The 19,774-nt window shown below is 41.0% G+C and overlaps 1 protein-coding gene across 3 annotated transcripts in view; it reads left to right on the top strand.

The window, feature by feature from the left end:
- FBXO34 (F-box protein 34) overlaps positions 1-19,774 on the top strand; it is a 105,450-nt gene that overhangs the window by 64,002 nt on the left and 21,674 nt on the right. For all 3 annotated transcript variants that reach the window (XM_089653952.1, XM_089653954.1, XM_089653953.1), the window contains one exon: positions 17,098-17,252. In XM_089653952.1, coding sequence (XP_089510078.1) covers positions 17,182-17,252 — 71 coding nt within the window. In that variant the 5' untranslated portion in view covers positions 17,098-17,181. The remainder of the gene's footprint in view (positions 1-17,097; positions 17,253-19,774) is intronic.

The raw sequence follows: 19,774 nt of genomic DNA, 5'->3' as shown, positions 1-19,774 counted from the left end.
TAGAGGCCCAAGGCTTTTTTTTTTGTTTGTTTGCATTTGAAAAATATAGAATACATATCTGTGTGCTGCCTGGCAAGGATCACAGGAATGTTTCTGGGGAATCGTACTTGCTTACTACAGGAGCTATGGCGTAAACTTGTCAAGAGATTGTTTTTAGGGATGCACTGAAATTTCAGCAGCCGAAAAGTTTTGACCAAAAATACCCCTATTGGCCTTTGGCTGGTTATGAAAATAAGCCACCGAAACAGGAGGCAAAAATAACCCCACTGCTGCCGTGACCTGCCGCCGCTCGGTGGTTCTCCGCCTTACCTGAGAAACCACCGAACGATCTTGGCACTGGGCATAGAGATAAGTGAAGGAAAGGTGGCCTCCACTCATTGTTGCGTTTTTTTTTTTTTTGTTTTTGTTTTTTTTAATCTAATGCTTTACATTGTAGAGGAGAGATGTGGGATCTTATTGACCCCATATCTCTCCATAAAAACCTGTCACTACTTATTTCCTAGATCCCACTACTTTCAGTCATAGCCAGTGAGCCAATGAGCAGAGAGCTGGGGCTGGGGAATGGACACAGAGCAGCAGCTCAAGAGCTAGCTGTTTGCTATGGGGGTACTAGGCAGGAGGGAAGGACCAGGGGCACCAGCGGGGGAGACTTGAGGTGAGGATCAGGGCTGCTCTGTGCAAAACCACAGAGCAGGTAAGAATGACATGTTTTTTATTTTTAACCAAAAAAAAAAAACCTGCCTTTTGTAATATCACTTTAACAAACAGTCTAAATAGAACTGGCATAGCTTTTCTAAGTCTCAAGTACAGTGACTGACTGAAGCAAACTATGTCGGGTGGGCATGGTAACACAATTACACAACAATTCATATATTTAAAAGAAAAAATAGTAAGGGTGTGATGGTAACCTCCCTAAATTATCTCTGCACACCAAGTTAGTACAGAGTATTACAAGCCCTTTAAGCAATTTATGAATTTGTTAGATAATCACAAATCCCCAATTATACAAATGCCTTCATAACCTGTACTGAGTTTTTAAAGTATGCACTGGGCAAAAAGCCTGCATGAAAGAATAGGGATAGAAGAAAAACAGGAAAAAAATTGAAGAGGTATCTGAGAAACCATACTGTAATAGTAAGCAACATGGCTCGCTGCCATGAATCATTAAAAGGGATCATGTGTTGGTTCAACACACCCATGTCCTGCACTTTGATATTGAAAACCTCACCTTGGTGCCAATTTTGCTGTGCATTGTTAGCGTAGTGGCTGTAGTTTTAAACACCTTTCCTCATGCATTATCTTAATGGCTGAATTTATCAAAGAGCAGATAGAGCAGCATTTCCTAAGCTTTGATCCATCTTCAACTGCTACTGTAATGTTTTCAGTGTAAGAGTAGCATCAGAAAATAACTGATTTTTCAGGAAAAAATATGCAGGAGTGCAAAATGCAGCCAATGTCTAACCCATTATTTGTGTTTACAGCCTGCTGGTAGCATATCTTGTCATCTACTGCACTCCTATTTGTTTTTATTTTTTAAATCCTAAAGGCAATTAAATTATTTAAACTACTGTGAGTACTGCCCCCACGCTGCTCTAGTTGTACTGATTGATTTCCCAGCATTCTTCTTTTTACCTTCTATAGCAAGAAGCTACTTTTATTACACCTCTTAATCTCATCACCAGGCTTCTAAAAGTCTTGAAGTGACAGCTGCTGTTAGGGTTGGTTCTATTAATGCAGGTACACCCCTCAGGGGTACAGATTCGAAGAGCCCTTTCCCTACTCCTTTTAGTTTATGGGAAGGCTCTTGGAAGTCAAGACAGCAGCATGTCCTACTGACTGAGAAATTCATGAGATATATGGAATGAAGCAGAAAGGGGTGGGGGATAGGCAAAAGTTCTGTAGTCCATCAGACATTGATGACTACGCTGACTGGTATTTCAGAGCAGAAAAACAATATGTTGGCAGACCAACCGTATCTTTCTCTGCTTGTAGCATTTCAAGACCTACACTTTAGCTGTAACAGAGTGCCATCATCTCCATTCTTTAAAGCTGACTCTTTTCACTAAAAAAAATCACAGCAGCATGTAGCTTTGCATGCTAATAAATGTGTTATTCATGAACCACTTGCCACCCGCCCCCCATAAACTTACAGTGAGCGAGGGGAAGCTGCAGGAGCTGCGACTTAAGGAAATGCCCCCTGTATCACTGCGCTCAATACAGCGGCCAGAGGTATCATGTAATAGCAGTCAGATGTAAGCAAAATGTTTACACCCTGTCGCCAGTGAATATCCCTGATCACTGCCAGTCCAGTCACATAATGATGCGTGTGGCACCAGTTTAAAAAAGAAAAAAAAAAATTATTATTTTCCAAAAAATTGTGACCATAAAGTACAACTTTAAATAGGTCACCATGTCTCTTACTAAATACTTTGGACTTTCTCCTTTCCAAAAAGGGGTAATTTGGGGATTATTTTTGCTGTCCTTGCCTTTTTAGGACCTCAAGAAATGACATGGACAGGTTCATCAGAACTGATCAATTTTCATTTATACACCATAGTGTGTAGACTACCTTTTTTTTACAAAGAATAAATATACAGACTACATCTATGCCTAGGTTTGTGAAGAAAGATTTGCTAAATTTTATAACAAACAAAGTTTTTTTTTTTTTTTTTTTTTTTGTTTTAAATGTTCTACATTTTTTTAATTTTCATTTTATATTGCAAAAAAACCCAGTGGTGGTTATTTATCACCAAAAGTAATATTTCTGTGGAAAAGTAAAAAAAAATTAATTTGGTTACATTGTTGCATGACTGCAATTGGCTAATTAAAGTAGTACAGTGCTGAATAGCACAAAAACTGCCCTGGTCATAATGGGGGTAAAACCTTTCCGGAGGTCAGGTGGATAAACACTACTTACAATTAACTGCTTTTCCACTTCTGTGTTTTTTGTTTTTTTTTTATAGCACTAATGAGGTAACCAGGACCTCACAGCTGCATCCTGGGAACTTCTTGTCACATGTTCCAGGAGAAATTTCCAGAGTTCTAGACCGTTCCGGATGTAAAGAGAGATGGATTTATCTGCCCTTAAAGTGATACTAAAGGCTTAAATGTTAAAGTCTATACTTAGCTGCTCTGTGTAGTGGTTTTGCACAGAGCAGCCCGGATCCTCCTCTTCTCGGGTCCCCTGCCAGTGCTCCTGGCACCTTCCTCCTGTTGGGTGCTCCCACAGGAAGCAGCTTGCTATGGGGGCACCCAAGCAGGTGTGTTCCCAGGCCACTGCTCTGTGTCCATACACACTGAGCAGTGGTTTGTCCCCACCCCTGCTCTTTCCTCATTGGCTCACTGGCTGTGATTGACACCAGCAATAACCAATGGCTCCTGCTGCTGTCTCAGCCAATGAGTGAGTCCCAGGAGAGCTGAGACTCCAGGGCGCATTGCTGGATCGAGAGGGAGCTTAGGTGAGTATTGGGGGGCTAAGGGGATGCTGAACAGAAAAGGTTTTTTACCTTCATTCATAAAATGCAGGAAGGTAAAAAATACCTTTTTAAGCCTTTGGAACCACTTTTAAGACTGTTTCATACCACAGTTTGTGTTCGGGATGCAGTTTTACATGTGTTTTTGATGCGTTTGTGTTGTTGGTTTTGGTTTTTTTTTTTTTTCTGTTTAAAACATTAATTCTAGTGAGGTTTTGGTACATTTGTATATGCTTTCCAGTGCATTTTGATGCATTGCATATGTGGTCCATACAGAAAAAAATGCAGCATGTTTTGCTTTTGTTGACTGCACTGGAACACACTACACTGGTTAAACTAGGGATGTTGAAATACATGGACAACACTATGCATGCTTTTTGATGCAGATTTAAAAAGGCACTGGACTGCATCTGGTGTGAACCAGCCCTTAGTATAAAATGGCTGCTCTGAGAAGACTAGGAAGCAAAAGAGGGGGGGGGGGGATAAGATAAGCAAAGAATAAAGTTAATGACATCTGGAGATTATTGCCAAGCGTTTTTAAAGGTGCCTTTTTTTTTTTTTTTCCTTAAGCTCCCCATAGACAGCTTGAATTCAGTTGACATTTGACTTGTAAAAACCACCTGCTTTGACTATCCTAAAAATCGATTGAGCCAGGTTGAAAATGAACAGCCAAACAGTGACTGCATAATATCGGATGCTGGAACTGTTCCAGTGTTCAGGCAGCCAGCGTTGCCTAAATGCAATAGCCGCAAGTTCAAATAAAAAGATTGACAGATGATCACAAATTGATAGATGAAGTTAATTTTATGTGCTATTTTGGGTAAAACTGTTCACATGTGTGTAGTTCAACTGTGTTTTTAACTTTTTGCCCAAAGTTTTTTAACCCCTTGATGCCGACGTAACACAAATATGGCAGCACAGTGGCTGAATGGTTAGCACTTCCATCTGACAGCACTAGGGTCGTTGGTTCGACTCCCAGCCACGGCACCACCTGCCTGGAGTTTGCATGTTCTCCCTGTGCCTGCGTGGGTGTCCTCCAGGTACTCCGGTTTCCTCCCACACTCCAAAGACATGCTGGTAGGTTAATTGGATCCTGTCTAAATTGTCCCTAGTATGTGTATGAATGTGAGCTAGGGAACTTAGATTGTACGCCCCTTGAGGGTTAGGGACTGATGTGAATGTACAATATATATGTGTAAAGCGCTGCGGAAATTGACAGCGCTTTAAAAGTACCTGAAATAAATAAATATGCGGCCTCACAGAACTGGGCGTTTTTCCGTGGGGCTGTACATTTGCATACTTGTCTTTCTGCTGGGAGTACGGCGCGCTCCCAGTGCAAAGACCGCACAAAGTGTCACTGAGAGCACCGGGTCCCCGTTCTAACGATCGGGACCCGGGACTCCCAATTCTGGGTCACATGATCGCTCTGATAGCATCTGATTGTCTATCACAGTGATGAGGCACTGTGCAGCTAAGCCCCCTTGTTTTCTCTGTCTATGAATGGAGGAGAGAGATGCATTGTATCTCTAACTCCAGGCATAGAGAAAAAAAAATGTTTGTTAAAAAAAATAAAGAAATACCTAGATCAAGTTTTGATCTAGTTCAGTGCCAGGGTTAGTGTTTGGGTCAAAGGTCAGGATTTAAAAAAACAAAACAAAAAAAAAAAATGGTGTCTGTGTGTTTTTAGGTAAAAAAGACAAACCAAATGTGCACCATTGTTCTGGGCTGTACTACGGGTACAAACCACAAATAACATACACATATATGGTATTGCGATCGTCAAGAGCTAGAGAATTTTATTTTGGGTTGTTCTTTGGTAGGTTATGGTAGTAACAAGAAACACAGCTAAATAAAAGATAGATATAGATAGATATATATAATTTTTTTTTTTTTTTTTTTTTTTACTATTTTGGGCCAGTTTTTCTTTGATTAATAAAAAAAATCAGGAGATTTCCATTACCATTTAGCACCAAATGAAAGCCCAATTTTGTCCTGAAAAAAACGTGGTATAATTCACCTGGATGTACAAAGTAGTTGTGATGATATGTACAGTTTTACGAACACATGTCAACGGTGCAGAATTGTGCTTGGGCATTGAGATTTGTTTTACCCTTAGGTGTGAAGCGGTTAATGCACATGACTGCCTTTTTAAAAGTGTTACTAAAGTCATTTTATTTTTTATTAAAATAACAAACATGTTTTACTTACCTGCTCTGTGCAGTGGTATTGCACAGAGTGGCCCCCATCTTCCTTGTTTGTGTGTCCTCAGAGCAAGCCGCTTGCTATGGAGGCATACAGTATCTTCGTGGTCCCCCACTGCATTTGATTTACAGCAGCAGGAGCCAATGGCTGTATGAAGAGGAAGAGAGGGGAGAAGCGATGCAGCCATGTAGAGAAATAGAAAATATTTTTACTTTAATGCAAGAAATGCCTCAATAGCCACAAAGGATATAAACTCACTTTGTAAAAGGCAATATCTGGTTTTGCAAAAGGCATTTGGTGCATACAAATAGCAGTGACATCACTGTTCTGTACATAATCTGTGCAGAGAGCAGAACTGTAGGGGAAACCCAGCAGCCTACATCCACTTCAGGCTACCTGTTCCGTTGGCTCCAATCTCAGCATTGATAGTGTGATCTCTGTAATTTACAGTTGTGATGAGATAGTGATAACTTCAACCTCTGGATACCACAGTCAGCGACTCAATGAGAATGACATCTTGTAGATCTTGAGAAGTTTATTCCATAAACTGAGAGAATCTTTCAACAATGAAATTCCATAGGTCAAAAAGAACATGCCGTTTCCTGCTCCATGCCATGAGGCTTACTGCAATGCATCTCTGGGAGAGGGGGAGGGCTATCTATGCAACATTAGCTAAACTAAAGTCAATATGACAGTCATGTGAAACATGACACTACCTGTTGAACACTGCAGGAGTGGGCAGAGACCATACCAGTTACCCTGTACAAGGGGAGAGTGCAGTGACCAGTTTTTATTCCAAAAAGCTCCTGCATGGAGGCAAAGGTTCTCCTTTCAGACCTGGGTAGTAATCTACTGAGAAGCATGGCCAAAAGCTCTTTTTAATATACTTTTCATATGGGTCACCGGAGCGCACTGTGCTTTGCACGCCTTTTGTCCTGTTTTCAGCCAACAGTGGGTTAAAGTCTGCATTCGGCTGACCTCATTCAACCGGTCCTGGCCCAGGAAAGATCCCAGACTGCCGGATGGCTCAGCTTCTTGGCAATCCACTGACAGCCTGATGAAATCCTCTGGAGGGCAAATGTTTAAAAAAAAAAGAAATCACTACCCCCCCCCCCCCCTCCCCCCGATGTCAACAGTTTAGGGTGTTGGGAATTTCCCTGTTTGTCTGTGGGCCCAGCCCTGTACAAGACCAGGGACAGTGAATTTACATTTCCTAATTTGTACTTTGAGGTTTAGTAATCTACAGTTTATGTAATTAAATGAAAGTAACGTTGACTGTGATGTCTGGTTAGAAATCTATTTTTCACGTACTGCTCTAGTGCAAAATAAATCAAAGCTGCTGAGTAGTTAGATGTGCTACAACTCGAGTTGTTTATCATGCTGTAGTCTCAACTACTGTATATTTAGTCTCTGCAAGTGACATGTCCTTTTCTGTTTGCAGAGAAGATCGGACCGTGTAAAAATGACAACTGTGGATATTTTTAAACTTGTGTTCTACACTTTCATCCTAAAATAGACAGTGCAGTGTAAACAAGAGTTAGCAGTTACTACTGGCTCAGTTAGGCTAAAGCCATTCAAAGCAAACCTTTCACTTTAGACCTCAACATAGGGGACATTTAATTGACTTTACCTCTCCTGAGTTTTTATTCTATTTTAAGAGGCAGGTTTAGTATGTAAATCAGAGGGAAATCCAGGTTATAGATCAGTTACTGTGGAGGTGAATTGTTTGAGTGGCAAATAGATCTATTTTTTTAAATATTTAACCAATAAGGAATCCACTGTTGGAGTTAAAGACCCACTCGGCCAAAATGACATACGTCTTGGGTTGAGTAGGGAAGGTTTAGATCCTCTGTGCTTTTTAATACTATCTATATCCATATTGGATCCCCCTTGCTTCATGTTAGTACAGATTTCAGCTACATTATCATTTGGGGAAAAAAAAACATATTTGAAAGGGGTAGATCTCCAGTGTTTTTGTTTTGCTGTCTTTTGACCTCTCATCACTCAGTTCTCTCTTCAGTGAGCCAGTGACTTGTCAGTCTGTCTGCTCTGCCCCTCCAGCACTCACTGGAGTTCCGGCTGCGGAGGGGGCGGGAGCAGCTGGCTCAGGCTCTTGGCTCTCTAAGCCAGCTGCTGATCAGGCGTCCTGGTGGACTCTGACATTAACTCATCTGGGTCACGGTTGCAGGAAAAGGGCACTCCTGTGACCCCAAAGAGAAAAATGGCCAAAAAGCATTGCCTGTACTTTAAAGCCACAGTTCTATGCAGGAAGAGATACATTTTCCCTTTAAGAATTGGTATTAAAGTTTAGAGGGTGTGCTTGTGAAGGGGGATGGAAGTTGCACAGTGAAGAGTCTGCTATAAAATTCAAGAATGGACCAAGCCAAAATAACTATTCCTACATTTTTCTGAGACTGTACTAGTGTGATCACATAACAAAAATCACAAACGTGCTAAACATGCAAACATATATAACTGGTGTTGCGCTGTGTGTTCTCAAATATTTAAATGATTATTAATGTAAAATTTTACAATAGATATTAGTGCTCTAAAATAGCCCAATAACCAAAGAATAAAGTTTACAATAATGGTCAAAGTGTAAAATGGCAATCGTATATGTGAAACCGTCCCATTTTCCTTCCTTATGTGAATAATCAAACTTGTGTGTTCACCAATGTCACCACTGTGACAACAAATTGGAGGCTTACCAGATCCTTTTGACATGCCCTAAACTGAACCACACGTGTCTGCTTTTAAACATCCCAATTGCTTGGGGTTAGTTTATAACCATGCAAAAATAAAAAAATGCCTCTCATAGTGTGGACAGTTTGCAAACCATTTATTAAAGGAAAGAATCACACTTAGTTTAAAATCTCGAGCATATGTAGAAATCCTCAAACAGCAAAGATCATAAACAATTCCTCTTATACGATGTCACAAAGGGAGGCTCCGCCGATGCGTTTCATCATAACCAGACATCTTCCAGGGCCAGGAGACTGCCCTCCATCGCATGTGTATATATAGACCATAACCAAGGCTCAATTTGAGATGCCTCAATTTGGATTACATGGCCAGGAATAAACCCGTGACCTGAAATAAAATCTGACCGCATAGTCGGGAGCCTTGCTCATGATCACCTAAGACTCTCCTTTAGATCTATACCCAAGGTCAAATCCATGCCTCGTTATGACAATGAAGACCTCAATGGCAATTTCGAACCTGGAACTAAAGACTGGGCCGATTGCAAAACCAAGCCTCATAATAAATCCAAATAATCTAGAAGTACACAAAATGGAATACCACATCTAAAACAATTTATAAGTATACATATACAAAAATTGAATAATAAATATTAATGTCTGGTCCAGCTCATATTCAAGCCATCTAATACAGCCCCCTAGTGGCCAAACCAGGCATCCAACAACAAAACCCAATAAAATTAAATATTAAAAACAAAATATTAGCATAACCTAAGCTCTATGCATTAAATCAAATATAGTCTACTGCAGGAAGGGAAGGGGGAGGAATAAAAAAAAAAAAAAAAAAATATCCACTAATACCTACACATTTATTGCTAAAAGCTTTTATGTCCCAATCTGCATTTAACACATATGGTATGTAACATTTCACACTATGGATCCATCTGGTCTCGAGTTTGGCGAGGAAGTGCTACTAGGACAGAAACTTCCAATGTGGGATGAACTTGTCAATACCTAAAAAGTGCCACTAGGATCCTTATTGTAGACGGTGGCATAGTGTCTTGACATTGTGCCCCTAAAACCTCTCCTAATGTTCCCTGTATGTTCACCCAGTCTTACTTGGAGAGCATGGGCTGTCCTTTCGATTTTATACTGAAGGCCACAAGGGCATTGCAAAAGATAAACCGAATTGGAGGTGGCACATGTGATGAAAGATTTAACAATGATCTCTAGAAGTGGCTGTTGCCACAAAAGACTTGACACTGCTATGTGAACAAATGTTAATCTGGTACACTTTTTACATTTTTTAAAACCAGTGAGCTCCTGAAAATCATGTAATTGTCTAGGCTAGGGGGATTGTATATATTCAGAGAAATCCTATTGCGCAATGATGGAATACCTCTTAAAATCACTTGTGGCTTACAGGGCAATAGGTCCTATTACCGTATCATTGCACAATATGCCAGTGTTTTGCTAAAATTCTCTTAATAGAATGATGTTGGGTAGAATGTGGTGACCAAAGCGTATGAAAATCTGCTTTTAGTCCATGTAGCCTTGTCTTTTACAAAGTCCTCCCTATTTAAATCCTGAACCTGCCTTATATCTGCATCTTATCTATCAGCCATACATCCTTTTTCTAAAAATCTATTCTTTTTAAAATGTCAGCCTGACTAGAATAATCACTAATGTTAGTGCAGTTCCTCCTAATTCATAAAAATTTACTTTGTGGAATGGACCTCAACCAGGGCTTGTAATGACCACTATCTGTCGGAATATCAGGATTGAGATTGGTGGATTTAAAGAATGTAAATTTAGCAAAACCATTCCCATCCCTGGTTATCTTTAAATCCAAGACGTGCATCTTAGTTTGACTAGCCTCATACTCCAACTTAATTCCTCTTTCATTCATGTTCAATGAGAACAAATCATGTAGGGATTGCAATGACCCATCCCAAAGGAGGATGATGTCGTTGCTGTACCTAGCCCACAAAATTAATTGTTCTGGGCGTCTCACACCGACATCCTCCTCCCACCTGGCCATAAAAAAGTTAACCAGGCTGGGGACATATTTAGCCCCCATCAAAACTCCGCTCTTCTGAAGATAGTATTGACCCCCAAACCAAAAATAGTTATGGGACACTGCATATTTTAATAACTCCATGATAAGTTCTTTCTGTAGTATGGAATGGTCTGACCCATTATTCAAATACAGCTTCTAAACCCAAATTATGTGGTATAATAGTGTAGTGATGCCACTTATGCTTTGACCATCCAAACATCCTCAGTTTGTATCCTAAGGATACAAAATATGTCATTATCCTACATAGGGAACAAAGGAATATTCTTTACTATAGGCTGAAGAAAATTATCTATACATCTTCCTATTCTCAAGGTAATGGAGTCAATTCCACTCACTATTGGCCGCCCCGGAAGATTCTCTATATCCTTATGAACCTTGGGCAAATAATAAATAACTGGTGCTAGTGGAATCAAATAAGCCTTCTCTTAACCCGTTATGTACCTTTATGGGTTAAATATGGATTGGGACATAAATGCTTTTATCAATAATGCATAGGTATTAGTTGATATCCCCCCCCCCCCCCCCCCCCTGCAGTAGACTAGACTTGATTTAAAGATGTATAGAGATTGCTAATTTTGTTTTTAATTTTATTTGGTTTTGTTGTGGATCTCCGGCCACTAGGGAGCTCTATTAGATGGCTCAAATATGAGCTGGACTAGACATTCATATTTATTGTATATGTATACTTATAAATTGTTTTAGATGTGGTATTCTATTTGGTTTACTTATAGATGATTTGGATTTATTATTATACAGTATTTATATAGCGCTAAAAGGTTTGCTCAGCGCTGTACATTATAGTGGGGGAGAGAACATGTTACAATACAGTAACAAAACACGAACGGGTCCAGGGCCCTGCTCTTTCGAGCTTACAATCTAGGAGGGAGGGGATAGTGGTATAGGAGAAAGTGGCTGTGGGGGATGGAGTGGTAGGAGGAGTGGAGGAGATTGGCTGTTAGGTGAGGGCGGGGTAGGCTTCCCTGAAGAGATGGGTTTTCAGGGTGCCCCTAAAGGTGAGGAGGGTAGATGACAATCTGATGGATTGGGGTAGTGAGTTCCAGAGGATGGGGGAAGTCCTGCAGTCGGGCGTGGGAGGTGGAGACCAGGGAGCTAGAAAGTAGGAGGTCTTGTGAGGAGTGAAGAGTACGGGTTTGGTGGTAATTATGTATCAGGTTGGTGAGGTAGTTTGGGGCAGCATTATGAATGGCTTTGTATGTCTGTGTTAGTAGTTTGAATTTAATGCGGGAATGACAGAGGGGGGTGGCAGAAGTGGAGCGGTTGGTAAGGTGGATGAGTCTAGCCGCTGAGTTCAGGATAGACTGAAGCGGGGATAGTCTGTGATGAGGTAGGCCAGTGAGAAGGGAGTTGCAGTAGTCCAGACGTGAGATAATAAGGGAGTGAACTAGTTTAGTAGTGTCTGGGATTAGGAACGTACATGTTTTGGAGATGTTGCGGTGGTGGAGCCTGCATGAGTTTGCCAACGATTGGACATGGGGTTGGAAGGACAGGTTTGAATCTAGAGTGCACCTAGGACTTTGGCTTGAGGGGTGGGACTGATGGTGGCGTTGTTGGTCGTGATGGAGAAGGGGGGGTGCGGGCTGGGGGGAAAATCAGGAGCTCAGTTTTGGAAAGGTTCAATTTGAGGAAATGGAGCGACATCCAGTCTGTCGTTCAGTAGGTGGGTGATACCGGTGGAGACTGGAGGAGTGGAGAGGTAAATTTGTGTGTCATCGGTGTAGAGGTGATAGTTGAAGCCGTGGGAGTATATCAGGTTGCCGAGGGAGGAGGTGTAGATGGAGAAGAGAAGGGGCCTGAGGACAGTGAGGGGGAGGTGGCAGCGTTATAGGTAACACTGAAGGAGCGTTGGGATAGATAGGAGAGCCAGGAGAGAGCGGAGTCTCTGATATGAGGGAGTGTAGTTTATTGAGGGGGTGGTCAACTGTGTCAAAGGCTGCGGAGAGGTCAAGGAGCAAGAGGACTGAGTAGTTGCCATTAGCTTTGGCGGTTAGCAGGTCATTAGTGATTTTGAGTAGGACAGTTTCGGTGGAGTGTAGGGGATGGAAGCCAGACTGTAGTGGATCGAGGAGGTTGTTGTCAGTGAGGTGGGCGCTTTGGCAATTGTAGACTAAGCGCTCAAGGAGCTTGGAAGTAAATGGCAGCAGGGAGATGGGTCTAAGGTTGTTCAGGTCAGTGGGGTCCATGGAGGGTTTGAGTATGGGGGTGATGTGCGCATGCTTTAGGGGGGAGGGGAATGCGCCAGTAGAGAGGGAGAGATTGAAGATGTGGGTGAGGGAGTGTAGGATGGAGGAGGAGGGTGACCGGAGGAGTTGCGTGGGGACAGGATCAAGGGGGCAAGTGGTGAGGCGGGCTTCTGAGAAGACCTTAGTGACCTCCTCAGTGGTAGCAAGGCTGAAGGAGCGGAGTGTTTGGGAGGTTATAGTGTGCGGGATGTTAGATGTCGTGGGGGGTAGGGCGGTTGCGAGGTCAGAGGAGGGGAGAGTTGATGGGGTTATAGTGGGAGGGAGGCTAGGTGGGGAGGTAGGTTGAGCATTGGCGATGTCCTTACGGATTGAGGCTCGGTTTTACGTTCGGCCCTGTATTTAGTTCCGGGTCCGAAATGGCCATTATCTTCTTTGTCATAATGAGGCCAGGATTTGACATTGGGTAGAGATGTGAAGTGGAGGCTTGGGTGCAGGGTGGATAAAAATCAATATTTTTTTTTTTTTTTTAAATCGGATTTCTTTGATTTTAAATCGGATTTTTTTGATTTAAATGCTTTTTTAGGAAAATATATTACCATACAAAGGTTATTCCATCATGAAATAAAGATTAGTTTTTTATTTATGTAGAATAAGGCTGTACATGTTTAATTTTTTTGGTAAATAAATTCCATTAATCCATTCACAATGTCATGCTCTTCCAGAGGTTTTTGTAAGATTATTGGGCAGTTTCTCTGCCTACAAGATATCACAGATGCTCGGTTTACTTTTGCAGTTCTCAAAACTGAATTTGACTCAGCAGCGATCACATGCCTCTTCTTCACAGCAAAAATGTTATAACATGAACAGAGTTAAGAAAAAGACCTTAATCCTAACTTCTACAAACCTATGAATACAGAATCAACCCCTTCAGTGCTAAGTTTAAAGAAGTTCAGTGAATAGAAACAATATTTTTCTGATTGTTTGGAGTGGAATAGATCTGCACAAGAAGAAAGTGAAACTAAGTGTGAGGAGGAAGGGGCTGACAGTCTAAGTTTCTTAAAATATATATATTTTGTTTAGCCAAATTAGTTAACAAACATGGATGTTTGTTTAAGCAAATCACATATGCTGTAATGTTATTGTTTCAGTTGAATAAATCTATTTAAATTGTTATTATTAAGGTAATGATGATTTTTCTCCTTCCTAAGTACAACAGAAAAGTTGTCCAAATATGAATGATTAACCTATTAAACTGGGGATAAAAAAACTAATATGAAAAGTTGTTGTTCTAAAAATCTTCATCTACTTGCATATTAAAGTTATACCAGCAAGAATTAGTCTTTATGTAGAAAACTAGGATTTAAATCAAGCCTTACTGACTAGTGATTTAAATTGTGATTTAAATCCGTTTGATTTAAATCAAATCCACCCTGCTTGGGTGATCATGAGCAAGGCTCGCGACTATCCTGTCATATTTCATTTCCGGTCACGGAGTTATTCCCAGTTGTTTAATCCAAACTGAGGCATGATTATCTCAAATCGAGGCTTGGTTATGGTTTATATATACGCGATGGCTGCCTCCTAGCCCGGAAGATGTCTGGTTATGACAAAACACATCGGGTGGAGCCTCCCTTTGTGACGTCATTGTGTAAGTTGTTTGATTATCTTTTGCTGTTTTGATTTCTACCTATGCTTGAGATTTTAAACTGTAAATACGATTTTTTTTTTTTTTTTTTTTTTTTTTTTTTTTTTTTTTTTTTTTTTTTAAATCTGGTTTGCAAACTGTACGCTGTGAAAGGCATTCATTTTTGCATGCTTATAGACTAATCCCAAGTGATCGGGACATTTAATGGAAGGCCTACATGGTTCAGTTTATGGCAAGGCAGCATCCATGGATGGTTTCCAATAAAGCGCATGCTGACCTCCTATAATTAAGGGGTCAAAAGGTAAGCCTCCAGTATTTTGTCAGTGTTGACGTCTGGGATCCTTCACATAAGGAAAAGGAGGCTTTTTCACATTTTCATTTGGACTGTCACATATATCATTGATATTTTACATGTTGACCATTATTTTGCATTGTATTCTTTGGTTATTGGGCTATTTTAGAGCATTATCGTATAATTGTACATTAATAAATTTAAATATTTATTTGAGATCACTTAGTGCAGCGTTTTTCAACCACTGTGCCGCGGCACACTAGTGTGCCGTGAGATATTGTCTGGTGTGCCGTGGGAAAAATTGCAATTTCATCAGTAACATGTGGCCTCGGCTCACAAATAGACCAATCATTAGAACAGCAATGGGCAAACTACGGCCCGGCGGACATTTTAATCCGGCCCGCGGAGCGTGATACTGTCAGGATGATCTGTCCCCCTCGACGTATCTGCGCATGTGCCGGAGATCGCCGATCGGCTGCTAATGCCTGAAACTGGCACATGCGCAGATACGTCGAGGGGGACAGATCCTCATAGGAGACAGATTTTCATGCTACACCGGAACGGCGAGAGGAACGCGCGGAGCAAAGGTAAGTGAATTGACACAGGGGGGGGGGCTTGGGGACTTACTATGGGGGATGAATTACTGTGGGGGATGAATTACTATATGGGGGATGAATTACTATATGGGGGATGAATTACTATAGGGGGGATGAATTACTATAGGGGGGATGAATTACTATGGGGGATGAATTACTATATGGGGGATGAATTACTATGGTTGATGAATTACTATATGGGGGATGAATTACTATGGGGGATGAATTACTATATGGGGGATGAATTACTATATGGGGGATGAATTACTATAGGGGGGATGAATTACTATATGGGGGATGAATTACTATATGGGGGGTGAATTACTATGGGGGATGAATTACTATATGGGGGATGAATTACTATATGGGGGATTAATTACTATGGGGGATGAATTACTATATGGGGGATGAATTACTATGGGGGATGAATTACTATGGGGGATGAATTACTATGGGGGATGAATTACTATATGGGGGATGAATTACTATATGGGGGATGAATTACTATATGGGGGATGAATTACAATGGGGGATTTATTACTATATGGGGGATTAATTACTATGGGGGATGAATTACTATATGGGGGATGAATTACTATATGGGGGATGAATTACTATATGGGGGATGAATTACTATGGGGGATGAATTACTATATGGGGGATGAATTACTATGGGGGATGAATTACTATATGGGGGATTAATTAGTATGCTTACTATGGGGGAATATTACTATACTTACTATGGATGACACATACACATCATTCATCTACTCTTGGTCCTGCCCCCGGGTCCAATATATGAACCCATTGCGGCCCTCAAGTCAAAAAGTTTTTCAATAAATTTTTTTAACATTTTCTAATGGTGGTGTGCCTCGTGATTTTTTTCATGAAAAAAGTGTGCCTTTGCACAAAAAAGGTTGAAAAACACTGACTTAGTGCAACACCAGTTATTTTTTTTTCACTTTTGATATTGAGAGGATATCCCCTTGGTGTTTTCTGCTTTACTTTTATGATTTAGCACTTGCGCGGTTTGATTGTTATTACGTGCGCATGTAGCTTGGCACTCACCAATACATGCTTACAAACCAGGATAAGCCCAAATATTTGAAATGGGAAATGGCAGTAAAGAGGCTGTGGGGAGATGTGCAGCTAATAGGGACCTGTAGCAAACACCACTTCACATTAGATGGGCCATTTGGTCTTGGTTGGGAAGTAGCAGCAAAGTAACAGGTGATCTGCAGCGCTTGGTTAGAACAGACCTTGGGGTGATTTCATACAAAGAGTTTCAGTAAAACCTGAGCTCTCCTCCAATCCAGCGTTTTTTTTTTTTTCTCCCCCCCCCCCCCCCCCCCCTCTACGGCCTCTGCTATGTGGGGACTCTTCCTCCTCATTTTCTGAGATGGCAGCAGGAGCCCATTGGCTCCCGCTGCTGTCATTCACTGCTAGCGAGACAGTCGCAACTGTGTCTTATGGACGCAGAGCGCAGCGTCTCTCGGATGACACGCAACTGTGCCCCCACGGTAAGCGGCTTTCCTGGGGGGGGTACAGCTCGTGGGGGGGAGCCAGGAACAAGTTAGACATGTTTTGTGTGTGGTGTGTTTTTTGTTTTAATAATAAAGCTTTAGTATCACATAAATGCCATGGCACATATGGTAAGGCAGAGGCACAGACTTTTATGGGACAGCCTTGCCAATAGATATTTGGAACATAAAGGAAGCTGACTTGATTCACCCCAGCACAGAATGGCTTGCAAGAAGCTGAAAACCCTGCATACTTTGGCAGCAAGGGATCAACTAAAAGTATATTAAATTGATTTCAAAGGGGTGTTATAAATGTTACAAGTAGTTGTTTTACACTCTCTTCCTTTTTCGTAAGAGGTGTCATAATTTGTTTTCTCTCTACATTTTAGAACCAAGATTTTGGCGTGCAGTAGGCACAAACTGAAGCAACATGGGCTCGCTGTGACAATACGCCTTGTGGGCCGGCAGCTAGGATGACTTCCTGGAGAGCTGGCCTCCACAGGGATCCACTGAAACTCTACTTACCTTGTCAGCACATCAAGCGGTAAGCCAAGTCACTGGTTTTGAAGGATGTGTGTTTTTTCAAATGGTAAATTGGTATCTTGTGCATTAGAAGGGGGACACAATGCTTGGGGGAGATTTACTAAAACTGCTACAGCCATTCATAATAACCAATAGGCTTCTGAATTCAGCTTGCTCATTGACTGGAACACCTACTAGCTGGTTACTAGGCACAGATGCGCAAGGTCTCTGCTCATTTTATAGTGAATATGACTAAGCATTTGGTCAAACATCACTAAAGTAAACCAATCAGATTTTTCTCTTTAAATAGAAAATTACATGACTGATTTGCCTCATCTTTTGGTCCCTAGTGCAGCCTGCCATGTTGTTATATAGTTGGCTTCCCTCTTCTTGGTGATCATTACTGTACAGCCCTGCCCAGTGCGCCTCAACTTCTCCAGTAAAATTTTCCCTGCCAGCTTTTTTTTTTTTTTTTTTAAAGTGTGCTGCATCCCTGTTCATCTCTATGCTTTCCTATAGGTGAGTAGTGTTCCAGCTGTCCAGTGGAGTATGGCTCACCCATAGGAATAAATGGGACCGCAGTGACTGTAAAGCTGTCCTCCAAAGCCATTTTTAAAGCCATATTATACCCAAAACCAACAATGTAGCTATCAGATGTAGTGGCTGCACTGGTTTTTCTCTTTTTAGGGTTTTTTTCCCTCTGTTTTCACCTGGTGATCTGGCCAGTAACAAGTCTCCTGTATTAGGGTGCTCCCTCTCTGGATAAAGGAGCAACAGACAACTCTGAACAGTAGCATTGTCAAGTGTGTGGGGAGGGAAGTGTTGGCCTGAGCTTGGCTTCAATTTAAGTGTATTTAAATCTGGCAGTTCATCGAACAGTTTACATAGTTACCGCAAACCGTTTTATTGCTTTTAGGATAAAGGTTTTACTTAACCACTTGCCACCCGGCCTATAGTCAAATGACAGCTGGGCAAACACCTCGTCCTTCCGGGAGGGTGTCATATGACGTCCTTCCTGGATCGTCTTTTGCGTGTGCCCGCAGGGCTGCGCTGTGGTGTGATCTGTCACCGGCCGTGTACCTCGAACACATCTGTGTACCGGCCCCGTTGCCAGTACCATGTGATCTGCTGTGACAATCACCGCAGGTCACATGGCAGTTCTATACAATGGATGGCTTCCTTTCGTGCCATCCACTGTATACAAGTGTGTCTAGCTGTGAATGGTCACAGCGATCACATGCACAGGTTGGGCCAATCACGGCCCACCGTGTCATGTGATTAGCCGTGGCCAATCACAACAAAAAAAACCTGAATGAATCGATTTTCATTCAGTTAAATGCTTGCTTATAGCAAAGAAATTATTTGTTATAAACAACCAAATTGTGTTTAAAAAAAAAAAAAAAAAAAAATACTGATCACTTCCCCAAAGTATTACAATGTTACTATGGTTACATTATACTACTTTGGTCATAGGGCAATATGGAAAAAAAAAAAAAATCTTTACGAAAAAAAACAAAATTGATACATTTTTCAAAAAAATTTTTTTCTCTTTCTCTCCCCAGTCAGTGTCCCTGATCACCGCCACACCAGTTATGATGACGCTGTACTGCACTGGTGACAGTATGTTTAAAAAAAAAAAAAAAAATTATGAAGCTGTATTTTTTTTTTTTTTGTCATAATTTTTCGGAAAATGAAGAAATTGCTTAATTTTCCCAAAAATTATGACAAAAAAATTACAACTTCAAAAAACTCGCCATGCCTCTTTTATGAAATACGTCGAACTGTCTACTTTGCAAAAAGGGGTAATTTGGGGGATATCTGTACTGTTCTGACATTTTTGGGCCTCAAGAAATTAGATTGGCTGTCAGTACTTCAGGATTGATCAATTTTCAGATATATCCCATAGTTTGTGAACTCTATAACTTTCCTACAGACTAAATACTGGTTTGGGTTCTTTTCACCAAAGAAATGTAGCAGAATACATCTTTTCCTAAATTTATGAAGAACAATTATTTATTTGCAAACTTTTATAACGGAAACACAAACTTATTTTTTCTTTCAAAATTTGTTTTTTTTGTTTTTTTTTGTTTAGCAAAAAATAAAAACCCCAGTGGTGATTAAATGCCACCAAAAGAAAGCTCTAGTTGTGTGAACAAAATGATAAAATTTTAGTTTGAATGACAATTGCACAGTCATGCAACACTGTATCCAAAGTGCAACAGTGCTGAAACCTGAAAATTGGCCTGGGCAGGAAGGGGGTAAAAGTGCCTGGTATTGAAGTGGTTAAATGAAGAAAATCTGTCCATTGTAAGCACCCCTGCCAGTGTTAAATGGTTTGTCTCAGCCCTTTTAACTGCTAGCTCTGCAGGACAGCTTATTCTGTTGAAAAAAAGACTTGCTGTCTGGATAACCAGGTGAAAAAAATGCCTAAAAAAAAAAAAAAAAAAAAAAAAAAAATAATCACATCTAAGAATTGGTAAGCTGAACTGTAAGTTCAGGGGTGTGGAAACTTTTGAAATAACTGCTTGTCCTGGGACTAAATCA

This window comes from Staurois parvus, unplaced genomic scaffold (assembly GCF_062004578.1).
Source record: "Staurois parvus isolate SC_StPar_1 unplaced genomic scaffold, SC_StPar_1.0 ptg000729l, whole genome shotgun sequence".
NCBI lineage: Eukaryota > Metazoa > Chordata > Amphibia > Anura > Ranidae > Staurois > Staurois parvus.
This window is presented reverse-complemented; position numbering and strand designations above follow the sequence as displayed.